The sequence below is a fragment of the Trematomus bernacchii genome, unplaced genomic scaffold, assembly GCF_902827165.1.
Source record: "Trematomus bernacchii unplaced genomic scaffold, fTreBer1.1, whole genome shotgun sequence".
NCBI classification, from domain to species: Eukaryota; Metazoa; Chordata; class Actinopteri; order Perciformes; family Nototheniidae; genus Trematomus; species Trematomus bernacchii.
In genome coordinates, this window is record NW_022987769.1 from 252,070 (window position 1) to 271,504 (window position 19,435).

At 45.2% G+C, this 19,435-nt stretch overlaps 1 protein-coding gene across 1 annotated transcript in view; it reads left to right on the forward strand.

The window, feature by feature from the left end:
• The window catches only part of LOC117496739 (titin-like), a gene marked incomplete at its 3' end in the record, with an annotated part of 221,578 nt that overhangs the window by 61,944 nt on the left and 140,199 nt on the right, over positions 1-19,435 (forward strand). The window contains 26 exon segments of the mRNA XM_034148477.1: positions 95-373; positions 502-780; positions 1,335-1,613; positions 1,689-1,982; positions 2,609-2,887; positions 3,134-3,412; positions 3,884-4,174; positions 4,788-5,075; positions 5,481-5,675; positions 5,987-6,269; positions 6,856-7,039; positions 7,473-7,553; positions 8,425-8,692; positions 13,169-13,228; positions 13,487-13,531; positions 13,689-13,748; positions 14,109-14,291; positions 14,705-14,779; positions 14,880-14,969; positions 15,147-15,911; positions 18,040-18,111; positions 18,259-18,327; positions 18,469-18,534; positions 18,709-18,777; positions 18,904-18,978; positions 19,391-19,432. Of these exon segments, the coding sequence (XP_034004368.1) occupies positions 95-373; positions 502-780; positions 1,335-1,613; positions 1,689-1,982; positions 2,609-2,887; positions 3,134-3,412; positions 3,884-4,174; positions 4,788-5,075; positions 5,481-5,675; positions 5,987-6,269; positions 6,856-7,039; positions 7,473-7,553; positions 8,425-8,692; positions 13,169-13,228; positions 13,487-13,531; positions 13,689-13,748; positions 14,109-14,291; positions 14,705-14,779; positions 14,880-14,969; positions 15,147-15,911; positions 18,040-18,111; positions 18,259-18,327; positions 18,469-18,534; positions 18,709-18,777; positions 18,904-18,978; positions 19,391-19,432 (4,950 nt within the window).

A 19,435-nucleotide genomic window follows, 5' to 3' on the forward strand; every position in this document is an offset into this window, starting at 1 on the left:
CACCTCTCCTCTTTACAGCCATGTTTATCACAGGGTATATCATGTCATCTGTTCTCTTCTAACACTAACACAACACTGCTAATTGATTTCTTAGAGCCTGTTAGCTTTGTGAGAAAACTGAGGAACACCTTCTATAAAGTGGGTAAGCCTCTGATGCTGGAGTGCACGTTCACCGGCAGCCAGAGGATTTACGTGACCTGGATGAAGGACGGCAAACTCATCTGGGCGTCGTACAAATACAACGTCAAAACCACCAAATCCTGCAGCAGCCTGGAGGTGCTCAACAGCGACCGCCGAGAGGCCGCTGGGAAATACTCTTGCGAGATTTCCAACTCAGAGGGCACTGCTATCTGCCATGCTATGGTTAAGATAGGTAAAGCCTCTGACGACCAGTCAGTTTTACATTTAGAAATGACACATTTAAGTTATCTTTGACTTCAACATGCATTTGCTTGCTTACACAAACCTGCCACTAACTAACATGCCCGTTGCCTCCTGTAGAACCTGTGCACTTTATCAAAGAGCTGGAAGACACCACGTACACACTCGGCCGCCCCCTGTCGCTGTACTGCGCCTACGGTGCCAGCCCTCCAGTCAACGTGAGCTGGAGAAAGGATGGGAAACCTGTCTGGGCCTGCTACAAATACAATGTGAAGACCACGGAGAACTCCTGCGTTCTGGAGGTCCTCAACAGCGACCGCATCGAAGCCGTGGGGAAATACTCCTGCGAGATTTCTAACTCTGAGAACAGCGCCGTCTGTTACGCACAGGTCACACTAGGTAACACAGGACAAGTGGTAGTGAGGGCTCATTGTTCTGGGTTGTATTCATACAAACAAAACGTGCATTCATCGGGAACGGCAATGCATTACAAACAATCAGCATTTAGCATTTATCGAGTCAATTCATATTATACATGGTAATAAATAAACGATACATATATATTTGTTTAAGTTTACAGTTATCTGCACAGATGATTAATGTCAGGCTATGGAAACATACATTATGCCACACAGGGTCGTGCTGTTGATGCTACACAGGATAACAAAGTCAAACAGAAAGGACTTTTTTAAAGAACGTGGATGAGGAGAAACAATGGTACATTTTCTGGAAAGATAAAAACGCCAAAGTCCTAACAACAGAATTAAACATCTGGAAACTCTCCATCAACTTTTACGTTATCATCTGTCAAAAATACATTAAGAAAATCGGTCTATTTGTTGTTGAAAATCGTTAAAAACCAAAAGCAATGAGCCTTCCTTGTAGTTTTAACAGCTAACTTTATTTCACATCATCTCCCTCAGTAGCTGACTAACCGCTGCCATCTCTCCTAGAACCGATGCGCTTCGTGAAACCACTGCAGGACATGAGCTTTAGGGTCGGCCAGCCTCTGAAGCTCCAGGTCACGTTCACGGGCAGCCAGCTCGTGCACGTGAGCTGGAGGAAAGATGGCAAACCCATCTGGGCTTCTTACAAGTACAACGTGAAGACGACAGGCAGCTCCTGTGTGTTAGAGGTCCTCAACAGTGACAGAGAGGAGGCTGCTGGGAGATATTCCTGTGAAATATCCAATGCCAGCAGCTCTGCTATCTGCCACGCTCAGATCAGACTAGGTAACATACTCTCTCTCACTGATTAGCTCTCAGCTCCGGCTACATGACCTCACTAACCCGTATTGCTTCTCTCAGAACCTGTGCGCTTCGTGAAAAAGCTCCAGGACACGTCCTACCTCCTGGGCCAACCTCTGCATCTGACATGCACGTACAGTGGCAGTCAGCGAGTGCACGTCAACTGGACCAAGGAAGGGAAGATAATCTGGGCTTCGTACCAGTACAACGTGAAAACCACGGACTCCTGCTGCACTCTGGAGGTCCTGAACAGCGACCGAGAGGAAGCAGCCGGGCTGTACTGTTGTCAGATCTCTAACGCAGAGTGTTCGGCCAGCTGCGATGCTTATGTCGTTCTTAAAACCGCTAAGAAAGGTATAACCTCTCACACTAGCATTAAACATTTGCTTATACGTGGCTGTAGGAAGCAGAATCTCATCGTACTCCCAGACCGGCTTCTACGCTGGATTTCAACCACACAGGATGTCCTTTCTGAACAGCTGGAACAAGTCTCTTTCTGGCTGTAGTCCAACACTGGAGTTCTTATAATACTTCACATTTACTTTCACATATTTATCGCCAAGTTAAGTATTTAGCCAGATGTTAAGGCTGCGGGCACGCGTTCCACACGGACCCTGTCGGTCATAGCATTTACTCCATGCAGACATTAGTTAGTTGCGCTAGCTGCATCTACTCTTTCCACAATAGATAGATATTTATTTAAGTTAAAATCTTTGGATGTTGAACAAAGCATTTGTTTGTTCTTGATCCAATGTGGACCTGACACATGTAATAAAAATGCCAAATGGACAGGATAGTCAGAACCTAATATAAATAATAATGAACCCTTTCACATCGCGGCGCACAGGAGTGCGTTGAGATTCTGCTGCACGTTTAAAGCCTAATTGAATCCCATCAGTGGATCATAAATCATGATAGTTACTTGCTTCTGCTTGCTTTCCACCACCTTCACAACTAACAACCATCACTGCTTCTCACAGAGCCAGCCCGCTTCATCAGGAAGCTGGAAAACACCACGTTCAGGGTCGGCGAGCCGCTGTCGCTGAGAGTGGCGTTCACCGGCAGCCAAAGACTGAGCGTGAGCTGGAAGAAAGACGGGGGAGTGATCTGGGCTTCCTATAAGTACAATGTGAAGACCACCGACAGCGGCTGTGTGTTGGATGTCCTCAACAGCGACCGAGAAGAGGCTTCTGGGAGATATACTTGCGAAATATCCAATGCCCAAGGCTCTGATACCTGCCACGCTCATGTGAAACTAGGTAACGCTAACGCATCCTGCTTGCAGTTAATGCATGAAGTTAATAACACCTCCAGGTAACCACTCACATATGCCTGAGAGCTGCATTGCTTTACGTACAGGTAAACGTCCCAGCATTCACATAGCCTCTCTTTCTACGCATGAGAACATCCACGGAGTCCTTCGGATACTTCCAGACTCATAGCGTGTCCTACGCATGTTCGACCTCAGTGGTTTCTGTGACTGACCTCCACATTGCTTCTCTCAGAGCCCGTACGCTTTGTGAAGAAGCTGGCGGACAAGAGCCACCAGCTGGGTAAGCCTCTGAAGCTGCAGTGCTCGTACTCCGGCAGCCAGAGGGTCTACGTGACGTGGAAGAAGGATGACAAGCTGATCTGGGCTTCTTACCTCTACAACGTCAAAATCACCGCCTCCACCTGCACTCTGGAGGTCCTCAACGGCGACAGGGCTGCCTCGGCCGGGAAATACACGTGCGAAATTTCCAATGCCGAAGGCAGTGACACCTGTCACGCTAACGTTAAAATAGGTAACGCCGTACAAACGTCCCCCCGTGTGGTTCCCGTCACTAACCCTAACGTGCGGTGTAGTTCTTGTTTCCTGTGGTCTTGTCTCCGTTGGTAACACGAAGGGAATTTGATGACATCTCAAATCCTGGGTTATTCTGTTGGTGTGTTCATGGTTAACTTGTGGTTGTTGGTTTGAACAGATAAAGATTATACTTAAGGTGTTAAAGGTCCTTCAGAGCATGTGCTCCACATTGTTGTGGATGATCATCTGAATATTTGCTTGCTCTAAAAAGGGATTTCTTAGTCTTTGTGTTTTTCTTGATTTGCTCGCTTGTATGTTGCAGGTTGTTTGTATGTCGTCCTAAGTGGCTCTCTGTTTTCCCAGATGCTCTGTGAAGGCCCGGTGGCCTTGTGATGATGATCTGAATTTCGAAACCCCTTCCCACTGTCAAAACATGGCCTGACTTTCTCTCCTCTCTCCCCGATAACAGAGCGCAAAGTCCCTCCCAACTTCACCAAGAGGCCCTCGGAGTCCATGATGGATTCTGTGGGTAAGACGGTGAAGATGGAGGCTCGGGTGTCCGGCTCGCAGCCGCTGAGCATCACCTGGTACAAGGACAACAACCAGATCTACGGCTCCGACAAATACGCCATGAGCTTAGAGAACAACGTGGCCGTGCTGTCCGTCAGAGACTCCAGCAGCTCTGACGGCGGCGTGTACTCCTGCGAGGCGTCCAACGAGGCCGGCAAGGCTTCCTGTCGGGTGACTCTGAACATCACAGGTATATTGGTTCAAGCATTTCTATAGTCTACTGATGATTGGCTGTAGTGTGTTCCTCTGAAAGGGCAATCATCTTCAGGTAAAACCCAACATTTCTACCATGAATAGATCTTCATGTTTGCAGGAGGTGAGAACAGTCTGATAACACAAGCTGCATCTGTGGTCAGCCGACCAACAGCAGCGGGTGATTGTGTTAGCATTAGTACTCCAGGAAGTTGCACAGTTATGTAAGAGGACACTGAAGGATCCATGTTCTGTTCTTTGGCCACTGTAAATATTCTCACAAATATGTTTTGTGCAGAGAAGATAACTTGTATGGATGCAAAGAATGTCTTTTTGTAATCAAGCACTGGGAAATATGGAGGAAGATACCTAGCTTGGTTGCTGGTTCAAATGAACGTATTAATCCAGGACACATTTATTCAGTCTGTGAACCAAACTCCCATCTTGCTGCGTATCAGCAGCTGGAGTGTGTTTCTGACGGCTGTGTAGTTGGGTTCATTTCAGGTATAGGTCAATGAAGACTGAAACACAAAGACTTGTAGGTCTGCAGGAGATGCTCCTTTGCCCGTCCAGTTCCAGTTTTAAATCCTTCTTCCACGCCTCTCCTCCAGAAACTGGCCAGGCTCCGAAGTTTGATGTTCCTCTGGAGCCGGTGACGGTGAACGAGGGCGAGAAGCTGAGCCTGAAGTGTCATGTGACCGGCTCCCCTCCTCTGAACATCCAGTGGATGAAGGACAGGAGGGAGCTGAAGTCCAGCGGGAACACTCGCATCACGTTTGTTGGCGGGTCGGCCTGTCTGGAGGTCAGCCCGGCCTCAAAGAGCGAGGCTGGGGATTACCTCTGCAAGGCCTCCAACGCCACCGGCAGCAACTTCTGCAAGTCCAAGGTCGCCGTGAGAGGTAGGCTTTTTATTATCTAACAAACCTGGATACCTTATATGATTAACCAGGAACATGTGTTTTGGTGCTTTGTGATCATTTAGGTAAGATCATATAGAATAGGAATAACAAGTCGAATCCTTGTGTCTTAACATGTAATTTACTGAAATTACATTTGGGGATAAGCTTATTCTTCCTTCAACTTTCTGATAAAAGCCTTGCAAAGTTTACAATCTGTTCAAAAAGTGAAATCTTTTACCGTTTGTTTACCTCCAAAACACACATTTTTAAATATTGTGGGTTTAAGGTTTATGGTTATAACTTAAAACCAAAGTACCCGATAACGAGTCTCCCTCCTTCACTGCTGCTGGTGTTTGAGGCTGGGCTTCTTTATGTCGGACTCACCTGGTCATGATTTCTCTTCAGACTCAGGAGTGAAGGTTTCCCCCCCGGAGGCCGCCTCCCCGGCTGCAGCCGCCACCCCGGCTGCAGCCGCCTCCCCGGCTGCAGCCGCCGCCCCGGCTGCAGCCGCCGCCCCGGCTGCAGCTGCAGCCGCCCCCGCCAAGAGACTGGACAACCTGTTCTTCATCGAGGAACTGCAGACGGTTTCTGCCACTGAGAGTAAGTGGAATGCAGTTTGTGAAACATATGGCAGAGAACTCACTGCTACATAGTTTGAGTATCTATCTATCTATCTATCTTAAATGTCTAACAGGTTTAATGCTGGGTGTACACTATGTGATCGTTCTTGATGTGGTACAAGACGTCCATTTTAAAGACTACATATTAGTCCCGTAACACAGGAACAGGTCATGGTCAGGAGGAAGTGTTGGTCAGGAGGAAGTGTTGGTCAGGAGGAAGTGTTGGTCAGGAGGAAGTGTTGGTCAGGAGGAAGTGTACGCCCCTTCATGTTCTTCGTGTTTCCTCTGCAGAGGGCACCGCCACCTTCATCGCTAAGATCAGCGGAGACCCGATCCCCAGCGTGAAGTGGATGAAGGGCAAGTGGAGGCAGATCACCCCCGGTGGTCGCATCTCCATCGAGCAGAAGGGCCAGGACGCCAAGATGGAGATCAGAGAGGTGACCAAGTCGGACTCGGGTCAGTACCGCTGCGTCGCCACCAACAAACACGGAGAGATCGAGAGCAGCGCCGACCTGGAGGTCAGCAAGAAGGAGGAGGCGGAGGGACTGGGAGACATCCGGACCCGGCTGAAGAAGTACGGAAACATGGTTATGAGAAACACACACACTGCAGAGGCTGTAGCACGTTACACTAAGACGCAACACATTGGTTTGAGAAACATTTTGAGAAACAACCAAAATATAGTTATAAGTTATAAAGCTATTTCAATTTCAAGTGTTTATCATCATGAGCTCAGCAGCAACACTGGAAATATGGCAATGGAAAACGTACTCCTCCAACAGAGCAACATGAATATATAGAGGACATCAAACTAATAAAACAGATAAAACAATAGTGCAAGCTAGTTGAATTCTTCGTTTTGCTGAACAACGTTATGTGAATGTGAGTTCAGAATCAAGCTATAAACTGCATTATTTATTCCATTTGAATCACCTATTATTACACAGCTGGAGAGGTTTTGCACCGTAGACCACGTGTGAGATGTTTTTCTAGCGAAGTTTCCTCTGACTTTGTTGGATGTACTCCAATTGAGTAAACAAGAGTTTCTTTGTTGAATCTTTGAGGATGAATGAGAAGTTGAGGAAGACAGAACTCCGTCCTCTTTACTAGCAGAGGATCTGAGATTTCTCACATCTGATTTTGTTCTTGATGTTTTCCAGGACTCCCTCAAAGCAGAAGAGTCCCAAGAAGGAAGGAGACTTCAACATCGTGGACCTGCTGAGAGGACACAACCCCAAAGACTACGAGAAGATCCTGCAGGAGCACGGCATCCACGACTACCGCGCCATCCTGCAGGCCATCGAGTTCCTGAAGAGGGAGAAGGAGATGGAGACCGGGAAAGTGGTAAAGAAAATGCTCTTTATTTCACTTCCTGTCCCCTGGTCTGGAGGTCAATGGTTCCCTGAATGTGTTTTTGGTTGTTATCCTGAAATACGGTCTGTGGTTAACACGAGCTGAATCACATAGAGAAATGCTATTGGACCAGGTAGATGCTGCCTTCAGGGTCACAAGGAATACATCATCCCTAAAACAGCCGCGCAGAGACACAGCGAGGCTAGCTGTTTCTACCCCATTACAGTCTTTATGCTAAGCTAATGTTAGGCTAAGTTAACATGCTGTATCTCCAACAGGTTTATGACCAGGTAGGTTAACACATATGAGGAATTGACTTGGTGTTGTGGTTATCGGACTGTCAGAGAAAGACGACGTTTGCTTCCCTTTTTAAAGTAGCTATCAGAGTGGTGAATGAGGACATGTTGTCTCTGTATCTCTGCAGGAAGTGGAGCATGGAGGCCAGGTGGAGGAAGAGGACATGGCTCGCCTCATCCAGCAGCTGGAGGGACGCGCCAGCACCGAGGTACAACATGCAGAATCTAATATAAATGCAATCATTAGAATTGTGCAAATTAGTTACTTTAAAGGTCTCCTATCATGCAAAATGCACTTTCTGATGTCTTCTCTACATCACCATGTGTCCCCGGTGTGTCCCCGGTGTGTCCCCGGTGTGTCAGGAGACTCACTAAGTGATGTCTTCTCTACATCACCATGTGTCCCCGGTGTGTCCCCGGTGTGTCCCGGTGTGTCCCCGGTGTGTCAGGAGACTCACTAAGTGATGTCTTCTCTACATCACCATGTGTCCCCGGTGTGTCCCCGGTGTGTCCCGGTGTGTCAGGAGACTCACAAAGTGTCAGGAAATAAACCCCTCTCTCTTTTCCTCCGTACCCACATCTCTAAAAACGGGGGAACAACGGAGCTGATCCAGATTTGCTGCGTCATGACCGCATTACTAAAATGTGGGCGGGCTTTACACCCACGGGCCAATCAGAAACGTTGCTGTCAGAAACAATGAGACGTGTTCTGGAAGTAATATGGTCTGTGTTTACATTAGCATGCTAACACTCAGAGCTAACCTGTACTGGAGAGAGCATGTGTGAAGAAGCAGGAAATCAAAAGGAAGTCACCTTGTGGTAAACCTGAGAGAGAGAAAGAGTTTGAGCTCCATACTGTTTCAGAGAGAATCCTTCATGTGGTTTGGAACATGATATGGAGTTTCATCACGGCAGCATTTAGCTGAGTTTCTGCTGGGAGAGTTCTCCTATAATATATGCCTCAAAATAGTATAATAGGAGACCTTTAAAAAAAGTCAGCCTGTTGTGAGAATGTATTCCTAAACTAACGACTAAATGATTCAGAAGGAAGTGGATTCATTGGGTTATTTGTCCTCTCAGCCGGTGACGGTCCTCGAGGACATCAGCGACCAGACGGCTCTGGAGAGCCAGAGCGCCACCTTCCAGTGCCGTCTGCGCATCAACTACCCCGAGATCTGCCTCACCTGGTACAAAGGCACGCAGAAGCTGGAGGCCGGAGACAGGTACGACATCGGCAGCGAGGGCGAACGCCACTTCCTGAAGATCAAGACGTGCTCGGGCCAGGACCAGGGCAACTACCGGGTGGTGTGTGGACCGCACATCTCCAACGCCAAGCTCACCGTCACAGGTACGCACTCACTTCCTGTCCACAGGGAGACCGGCCACTTCCTGTCTGTAGCGTCTTTTTTACCACCAGGTGAGCCGTACCGAGCTAACCCCCACTGACCTCTTAACCTTACACCTCTTCACATGTACCTGTTTATCTTGGAGTTGTTCCTGATGTGTTAGTCCTCTTCATTCTGTGTGTGTTCCTCTGCCTTTATCTCCAGTGTTTATTTGGCTTCACTTGGTTCCTCTTCTGTCTTTATCTTCTTCCTCTTGCCTTTGTTCCTCGTTACCCTGTGTTTGCTTGTGTTCAGTGTTTCTCTTGAACCCCTCTGGGCCTTGAACTCATGATCAAACCCCTCTCTTATGACCCGGGTGGTTCAGGGGAACAGATCCAGTTCACTAAAAGCATCCGGAGCATCGAAGTGAGCGAGCGCCATCGTGCCACCTTCGAGTGCGAGCTGGGTTTCGACCACGCCTCCGTGGCGTGGTACAAAGGATCATGGGAGCTCAGCGAGAGCCCGAAGTACGAGTTCAGGACGGACGGCCGCCGCCACTTCATGACCATCGTCAACGTGACAGCGGAGGACGAAGGTCTGTCCTAAACCGCAGAAATCTGACCATTCATATAGATTCATTTCATATTGAGAGGGTCAAATGCTTATATTTAATCACCTCATGACGCCCTGACCCTTTCTCCACTTCCTGTTCAAACCCTCATGAAGCCCTGACCCTTTCTCCACTTCCTGTTCAAACCCTCATGAAGCCCTGACCCTTTCTCCACTTCCTGTTCAAACCCTTATGAAGCCCTGACCCTTTCTCCACTTCCTGTTCAAACCCTCATGAAGCCCTGACCCTTTCTCCACTTCCTGTTCAAACCCTTATGAAGCCCTGACCCTTTCTCCACTTCCTGTTCAAACCCTCATGAAGCCCTGACCCTTTCTCCACTTCCTGTTCAAACCCTCATTAGAGATCATCCACAGCTCCACTGCACCTCCTCTGTTAGTGAGTCATCACATATTGCTAATCTAAATAGTGAGTTTCATGCCTGGACAAACTGTTAATAACTAAATAACAGTTTGTTTAAAACCTTAAAAACAGTTTATTTGGCAAGTAAAGGTTGATAAAGCCAACACATAATAAGACCTGGTGGTCACTGTGTGGAGGTTATAGTTCAAGGTTAGTTTAGTTTATTTCTATAGCACATGTTAAGACACATTTAAGGCGCAGTTAAAGGTGAAATAGATATTATAGTAAAGCCTGGTGAGGAAGTGAGATAGCAGAAAGAGATGTGGTAATAAATGATGGTGTTATCTCTGTAGGCGTGTACTCGGTCATCGCTCGGGTCGACGCTCTGGGTGAAGCTCGCAGCTCGGCCGAGCTCTTCCTGTCGGGCCGAGGTCCGTAAACACAAACGCTATCTTTCATTTGAGTTGAAGTTAAGTAATGAAACGCTCTAACGACATGTTGTCTCCACAGAGGTGGGCTTAGGCAGCGTCCCTCAGGGTGAGTACTTTCAATAAATACAGGCAGTCAGACTTCCTCCCCTTTAACTAAAGACTGAAAGAGAAGTCCTCGCTTCAGGCCTTCACATGTTCTATCATTTGAAGGGTTTGGATGTATTTGTATTATTTAACAGAATAAGCTTATGATGTAAAGAGTATCCACAAATACTTGGGTAGTTGCAATCTGGTCTAAATAATATTTAATGTGAAAGTGCAAAATAATATTAAAATAAAAAATATATATATTAAAGCGAGGCTGATTCAAATAACTCTGACTTGCTTTTTGAAAGGGAAGAAGTGTGGACTTTGACTTTGGCTTCAAACAGTCTAGAGATCTAATTAAAGGAGATGTTTTGAGTTCATATTAACGGTGCTGTTCGACCCGCAGACGTCCCCGACTCCCTTCAGTTCCCCGGCGCTGCCTCTCTGTTCGTTAGAGGTGAGACTTCCTGTCTCTCTTATAACTCTTTATATACCAATATCAAAACATATACTCATTAATATCTTCTTCTGCCAAAGATTCCTCTCAGTCTTATCTCTACGAAGAACGGACAGTGACAGGTACAGCAGATATTCATTTATAATATTTAACCATGAGTACTAACGGTTTCTGAAGACTCCATCCTAAACGTCATCCTCCTGAATAACCGTGACCTCGTTAATATTCTTCTGTATCATTACTTCATCCATCATCAACTCAAAGTCCTTCCATCGTGTGAACCCTTTAACAACCGTTAACAATCAGGTGAACCCGTTAACAATCAGGTGAACCCGTTAACAATCAGTGAACCCTTTAACAATCAGGTGAACCCTTTAACAATCAGGTGAACCCTTTAACAATCAGTGAACCCTTTAACAATCAGTGAACCCTTTAACAATCAGGTGAACCCTTTAACAATCAGGTGAACCCTTTAACAATCAGTGAACTCTTTAACAATCAGTGAACTCTTTAACAATCAGTGAACCCTTTAACAATCAGGTGAACCCTTTAACAATCAGTGAACTCTTTAACAATCAGTGAACTCGTTAACAATCAGTGAACCCTTTAACAATCAGTGAACCCTTTAACAATCAGTGAACCCTTTAACAATCAGGTGAACCCTTTAACAATCAGGTGAACCCTTTAACAATCAGGTGAACCCTTTAACAATCAGTGAACTCTTTAACAATCAGTGAACCCTTTAACAATCAGTGAACCCTTTAACAATCAGGTGAACCCTTTAACAATCAGGTGAACCCGTTAACAATCAGGTGAACCCTTTAACAATCAGTGAACCCGTTAACAATCAGGTGAACCCTTTAACAATCAGTGAACCCTTTAACAATCAGTGAACCCGTTAACAATCAGGTGAACCCTTTAACAATCAGTGAACCCTTTAACAATCAGGTGAACCCTTTAACAATCAGGTGAACCCTTTAACAATCAGGTGAACCCGTTAACAATCAGGTGAACCCGTTAACAATCAGGTGAACCCTTTAACAATCAGGTGAACCCTTTAACAATCAGTGAACCCTTTAACAATCAGTGAACCCTTTAACAATCAGGTGAACCCGTTAACAATCAGGTGAACCCGTTAACAATCAGGTGAACCCTTTAACAATCAGGTGAACCCGTTAACAATCAGGTGAACCCGTTAACAATCAGGTGAACCCTTTAACAATCAGGTGAACCCGTTAACAATCAGTGAACCCGTTAACAATCAGGTGAACCCTTTAACAATCAGTGAACCCGTTAACAATCAGTGAACCCTTTAACAATCTTTAATATTTGTTAACAATCAGTGAACCCTTTAACAATCTTTAATATTTGTTAACAATCGTGTGAACCGGTTTACAGAAATGTAATAATTCCACTTCCTGTCGCAGAAGAAGATTATCTGCACAACCTGAATCTGTAAATTACAACATTAAGATCTTTAATTTTAAATTAGTTTTTTAATTCAAGAACTCTGAAATTAAAATCCATTTTTCATTTGTTGTGAATCCAGGATTAGTGGAGACTGAATCCTGATATCAGGATTAGTGGAGACTGAATCCTGATATCAGGATTAGTGGAGACTGAATCCTGATATCAGGATTAGTGGAGACTGAATCCTGATATCAGGATTAGTGGAGACTGAATCCTGATATCAGGATTAGTGGAGACTGAATCCTGATATCAGGATTAGTGGAGACTGAATCCTGATATCAGACCTCAGTCTGATATCAGACTGAATCCTGATATCAGACTGAATCCTGATATCAGATCTCAGTCTTAACATTCATTTAAAAATTACAAATTAAATATTTTCTGGACCTAATCTCATCAATTTAAATTACAAATGTAATTTCATATAAATTAAGAATTGATTTAGATTAAAGTCTGAATTTATGGTGTTTGTGATTAAATCTGGAAAATAAGTTAATCTTCTTCTGCACAAACTGCACATCTTTAATTATCTTTAATGTGTAGCTGTGGAAAGAGTCGAAGAGACCGTCTCTGTTCGCTTCTCCTCCACAGGTCTCACATCTTCAATGACCTGTCTGTCTGCAGCTGTCTGTCTCTACCTGTCTGTCTGACAGCTTTAATGACCTGTCTGTCTGCAGCTGTCTGTCTCTACCTGTCTGTCTGACAGCTTTAATGACCTGTCTGTCTGCAGCTGTCTGTCCTCTACCTGTCTGTCTGACAGCTTTAATGACCTGTCTGTCCTCTACCTGTCTGTCTGACAGCTTTAATGACCTGTCTGTCTGACAGCTGTCTGTCCTCTTGTCCTCTGCCTGTCTGTTGCCAATTTTCTTCGTCCACTGTTCATCATTAAATCTAAATCTTGACTTCCTGTTGCCACATACTCTACCTGTCTGTCTCACATCTTTACACACCTGTCTATCTGACTTCTTTACACACCTGTCTGTCTCACATCTTTACACACCTGTCTGTCTGACTTCTTTACACACCTGTCTGTCTGACTTCTTTACACACCTGTCTGTCTCTAAGTTGGTTTTCCTCCCTGCAGGAGTGAGACAGGCAGTAGGAGAGACAGGCGAGTGGACAGAGACAGGAGACGTGTCTTCAGGTAATGTCCTCTTCACCTGTCTCACTGATAGAAACTGTCTCACTGCTAGAGGCTGTAGACATCAGGCCGCTCGTGGTGTTTGTCCTGAAACGCTTCCTGCTGCTTCTAGAAGCTTCTCTCTTTCCGTAGAGTAGTCTTATCCTTCTTCCTCTTCCTCCTCTTCCTCCTCCTCTTCCTCTTCCCCCTCTTCTTCCTCCCCCCTCCTCTCCCCCCCCCCCCTCCCCCACAGTGTGTTAACGTTGCCTCTCTTCTCCTCAGTGTCTGAGGTTTCGGAGGATCAGAGATCTTCAGCTGCCTTCAGAGGTATCTGCACATACCGCTTTTATTCTCTTAAATTATACCCACTTCCTGTTTGTCTTTCATGTACTTCCTGTTGTTGTTCTGTCTTTATTTAAATCTCTTGATGAGTTCTTGATGTTAGCGTTGATCAGAAATCTGACATGGTGATAATATTTTAAAGAATCTGAAGCGAGGAAGACGAAGGACGAGCCAAGGCGAGGAGATGCCGACCGATCAGCAGGTAACACCCAGACCATCTTATTCCATCTGATTTCATCTGATTTCATTTTATTTCATTTCATCTTATTTGATTTTATCTTTCTTATATACTTATCAGTATTTCAGCATACTATATATATTTATTTATTTACAAGGATTTGTTGTTGCTTCATGTTGTTCAAGAGTCTCTGCTGATCTTCCTCAGATGCGTTCAGAGCATCATCGTCTGTCGGTCGTTCTGTCTGTCCGTCCGTCTGTTATTAATGTATCTTGATGTTCTGTCTGTCCGTTCGTCTGTCTGTTATTAATGTATCTTGATGTTCTGTCTGTTATCCCTTCTTTCTTCACCTCTTCTTTACCTATTTCTCTGTTAACCTTGAAGAACCTGAACAAAAGGTTCCCAGAAAGGTCTCTCCGGAACCTTACCAACCAAAACCTTCAGTCGAGCCAAAAACCACTCCCCTCGAGCCCAGGCCGAGGGCGGAGGAACCCAAAGAGCTGAAAACTGAAACTAAAGAAGCCAAGGCTGAAGCAAAGACACCTCAAGAAGCCCCTGAAGCCAGAGGTAAAGTAGACGTATTCTTCTGTTCTAGAAAGACCTTCTTTAACCCAGTCTTTCTAGTTGTTGGTTCCATGTTGCTGTGATCTGCAGGTATAACTCTTCAACATGGTTCTTGACTGTTGGTCACTGTTAACCTCTTTAAATGTATTTCATGTATCTGGGGTTTGGATGAACCTGTAATGTTTTACCTCCAAGCTCCAGCTAGTTTCTACAATCATCTTCTGATAAATGTGGAGGAAAACCTTGTAATGTTCTGAAGACAAACCACCCGGCCTTCGAAGGTCTGGGACCGTCTGTGAACTCTTTGACTTGTGTTGTGTTTCTGTAGCAGCACTCGTTAGAGTGGACTGTAATGTTGTTTGTTACCAGTATGTTATTGAACATATATATATATATATATATAATGTTCTTTAAAGCCGCAGAACGTCCAAAGCCTGAAGCAGCTGTAGTTCAGCCTCCTCCCCCATCAGCAGAACCTGTTCCGGCTAAAGGTACTGAGATCTTTAGAGTCCTTCACTCGTTCAGAGTGTTCTCTTTCACTTAGCCTTGGTCTTCACCTGTTGGTTAAACTTTACATCATGTTCTCTTAAGTGTGGGAAGAACCCAGACCAGAGGAGCCTGTAGTTCAGCCGTCTGCACCAAAGGTTCCTGCCCCCAAGGCTGAAGCTGCTCCAACCAAAGGTACCGAGACGTTCCTCACTGGTCCTTCTTCTGTTTCCTGTTTGTGCTGTTTCTCATGTTCAAGTCTGTTTCCTAAATGTCTTCTTTGAATATCTTTGAGCACTCGTTAGAGTGATACTGGCACTTTTAAAATGCTCTTAATAAGTTAATCATCTTTTGCATTAATGTTATTCAAAGTTCTCTCAGAGCTGAAGACATCTGAAGCTCCAAGAAAAATGGAGCCAGAAACACCAGGGAAGGTTCTGGAAGAAACACAGAGGGTTCCTGAAGCCCCAAAGAAGGTTCCTGAAGCACAGAAGAAAGTCAGAGAAGAACCGATGAAGGCCCAAGAAGAACCAAAGAAGGTTCCTGAAGTACCAAAGAAGGTTCCTGAAGTACCAAAGAAGGTTCCTGAAGCACCAAAGAAGGTTCCTGAAGTACCAAAGAAGGTTCCTGAAGTACCAAAGAAGGTCCCAGAAGAACCAAAGAAGGTTCCTGAAGTACCAAAGAAGGTTCCTGAAGCACCAAAGAAGGTCCCAGAAGAACCAAAGAAGGTCCCAGAAGAACCAAAGAAGGTTCCTGAAGTACCAAAGAAGGTTCCTGAAGCACCAAAGAAGGTCCCAGAAGAACCAAAGAAAGTTCCTGAAGCACCAAAGAAGGTCCCAGAAGAACCAAAGAAAGTTCCTGAACTACCAAAGAAGGTTCCTGAACTACCAAAGAAGGTTCCTGAAGCACCAAAGAAGGTTCCTGAAGCACCAAAGAAGGTTCCTGAAGCACCAAAGAAGGTTCCTGAAGCATCAAAGAAGGTCCCAGAAGAACCAAAGAAGGTTCCTGAATCACCAAAGAATGTCCCAGAAGAACCACAAAGGTCTCCAGTGGCACACAAAATGGTTTCTGAACCACCACCACAAGACTTGGAAACACCAAAGCAAACTCTTCCGGCTCAAAAGCCTCTGCAACCAGGTAGACAAATCTGAACCTCTTATTAACTAATCCTTCTTCATCTTGGTCTTCTAACTCGGTATTCTTATTTATTACTATTCTTATCCATTAGCTAAATGTTGATGTGTGTTCTGTCATGTGTGGCGACATGTTGCATCATATCAGTTATCAACACAGTAAACAAAGGGAGATACCACAGGAAACAACAGCTCCAGCTAATGTGCATCACTGTTTTGTAGTTTGACTTGTTGTATTCATTTGTTCCAGGATCTAGATGAGTTTATTCCTTCTGGAGAAGTATTAGTGGACGTAGAGAGGCAGTCATTCACTACACTTAGGCTCACAGCAGAACACATGTCACACTGAAGTCTGTGTTTCTGTGTCATGATGGTTCTTGTCTTGTGTCTTTCTCTTGGCTACCGCTCCATGGTGCAAATCTTCAATCTTGGGTGAAATCTTAAAAATAACAGTTCCCCAGATGAGGGATCTTAAGGAAACAACAGAAGAGTTTGAAGACAGCAGGGAGTCATCTCTGAGGACGCTTCAAGTAGAGAGATTCTCTCTGACAGAGGAAGTCAGGACGTATGAGATGGCAGTGAAGGTGAGGGAGTCGGTGGTAGAAAAACGAGAAATAAGACAGCAGAAAAGGGACGAGGTTTCTTCAGGATACAACCGGGGTCAGCAAGTCGAAGAGCCAGAATATGAGGTTGAAAAAGTGTTAAACCAGACAGAAGAATTGTCTTCTAGGTCTGTCCCTCCTACCCTAAAGAAGACTGAACCTTTTCAAAACACGACTCCACCTGAAGTAACTCGTCCCACGAAGCAAGAAGTTATTCCTTCTGACACTGGATCCACATCCCAAAAAGAGGTACCGTCCTACAAGAAAACTCAACAGAAAAAACTTGTGGAAGCTGACGTTGTAGTTGTAACGGTACACTATGAAGACATTGAAGAACTGCAAATGGAGGATCTTGTTAAACCCAAAACCTCTTCTACATCTAAAGAAGTCGCTGCCCCAAAGAAGCCTAAAGAAGTCGCTGTTTCGAAACAAGCTGTGAAAGAAAGAACCATTCCTCTTGAACATGATACACCCCAAGTCCCAACTCAAACCACTCCTTCTCCTCCCAAAAAGGAAGTCATGATTACTAGGAAGATGGAAGAAATCTGTGTCTGTCTAGAAGATGTTGTACCTCTGGAGAAACCGACCCCTGTGTCTGCAGACAAGTCCTTTGAAGAAGTACTGATTCCAGCAACAGGATCCATACCAGCAAGTACAGAAGTGTCCTGCCCTGCACCAGTTCGTATCCCTCCGCCTGAGAGAGCAGTCTACCTTGAGGAAGACATTTCACCACCAAAAGAAGCTGTTTTGCCTACAGAGAAGACCTCTCCTAAACTTCCCAAAGCTTCTCCTGAAGAAGTGACTCCATACAAGAAGCCTGTCACTAAACCTGAGGTGGCTCCAAGTCAAACACCTGAAGTGCCAGCACAGAAGAAGCCTGTCACTAAACCTGAGGTGGCTCCAAGTCAAACACCTGAAGTGCCAGCACAGAAGAAGCCTGTCACTAAACCTGAGGTGGCTCCAAGTCAAACACCTGAAGTGCCAGCACAGAAGAAGCATGTCACTAAACCTGAGGTGGCTCCAAGTCAAACACCTGAAGTGCCAGCACAGAAGAATAAACCTCCTCTCCCTGAAGAAGAAGCTCTTGTCTTTAAAGCACCTGCTCCCCTGGCACAAACAATATTCACCCCCGAGGTGGATTCTGCCAAAGAAGTAAGAAGCTCTCCAAGAGAAGATGATGAAGAAGCAAAGAAGAGCGAACAACAAACTCTTCAGACAGGTATTCTTATTAGAGCCACGAAGGCTCGTGATCGCCATAAGATCAACCCTCTTAAAGAACCTCACATGTACACACACACTATATCACTGATGGTACATATTACACTAATGATCACAGTAAGCCTTCCTCGTCCATTGTCTCTGTAACATGTTTTTCTGTCAGTACTTCACAATGGTTCGCCACGTACTAAAGAACCTCTCTTGGTCTCTTGACCCATTTCCCTTCTCCTCTTCTCTCCTGTTTGTGGTTTTGTCTTCTTGATTGACCATGTTTTTTCTTGGTCGTAATCTTGGTATCTTGTATTCCCAAAGTGTCTCCCCCAGAGGAGAGGAAACCAGCTGCACCAAAGTCTGTATCTCCTGCAGCCGCTGCTCCTCCAGCAGGTAGCTCACTAAATACTGTCTGAAGCTGCTGGCTCATCAAGAGTCCGTTCTTCATCTGTGTTTCATGTTGTGAACTGTTCCTGTCACTGGTTACGTTTCCACCAATTGTTTTCTTGGTCTTGACCTTGGCATCTTGTATTCCCAAAGCGTCTCCCCCAGAGGAGAAGAAACCATCTGCACCTTCAGCTCCTGCACAGAAGGTTGCTCCTCCTGCAGGTATACTCCTTCTTCACTATGTTGTTGTCCGTCTGTTGTCTTCTGAGCTGACTGATCACCTCAGTCTCATCTTGCATCTGTCTGTCCTTCATTGACCGTGTTGTTGTGTTGGTCATGATCTTGGCATCTTGTATTTTAAAGTGTCTCGTCCAGAGGAGAAGAAACCATCTGCACCAAAGCCTGCAGCTAAAGTCTCTCCTCCTGCAGGTACTTCTTTCTCCTTTGCACATGTGTCTTCTGTCTTCTGTTGTGTTGTATCTGGAGACAGAGACCTTTCATGTTTTCTGATTCCTCTCTGTCTGTGAACTTGTAAGCACTCTTAACATCTTGAATCTGTTGAATGTCTCTTGTTTGTGACCTTTGGTATCTTGTGCTCCTAAGTGTCTCCTCCAGAGGAAAAGAAAGTGTCTGCTCCAAAGCCTCCAGCAGAACAAGTGGTTCCTTCAGCAGGTAGTTCTTCTGTGTGTCCTGTATGTTGTTTGTCTAAACTCTTTAACTGTCTGGTGAGTTCACTTTTGTCAGTATCTTGTTGACCAGATCTTTGCCAGGGATTTAATCAAGTTGGCGTTCTTGTAGCTCAAGTTTCTCCGGTGGCCAAGACACCCTCCCCCCCGCGCGTACAGGCCTCTCCAGCAGCCTCTCCGCCTGAAGGTAACACCTCTTCTGTAGCTCTCATCTATGGTCAATATGTTTATGATGATCTCTTCTGTTTGTCCCCGGCTCTGAGGCGTTTCTTATGTGACGCTTCAGTCTTCATAAAAGGCAGTCTGAGCTGTGATTGTAGAAATGCCTTTAATGTCAAGTTCTGTCTTTAACTGTCAACCTAATGTTTGTTTAATTCAAGTGTTTCATATTAACTATACGTGTTAAAAGAGTCCAAATAACCTTCAAAATAATCTCTTGGTGCGTTTAAAGTTACGTTACTGTAACTCGGGACACATGCAATGACGAAAATACAAAAGCATGCCACACTTTCTTAACTCCAGTCTGTCTGAAAAAAGACATTAACCTTCTTTTGTTTGTATTGTGTTGACTTGTTTCTATCTCTTTTAAATGATTGCAGACAAGGGACCAGTGTCAGCACCTGGACCTATATTACCAACAGGTA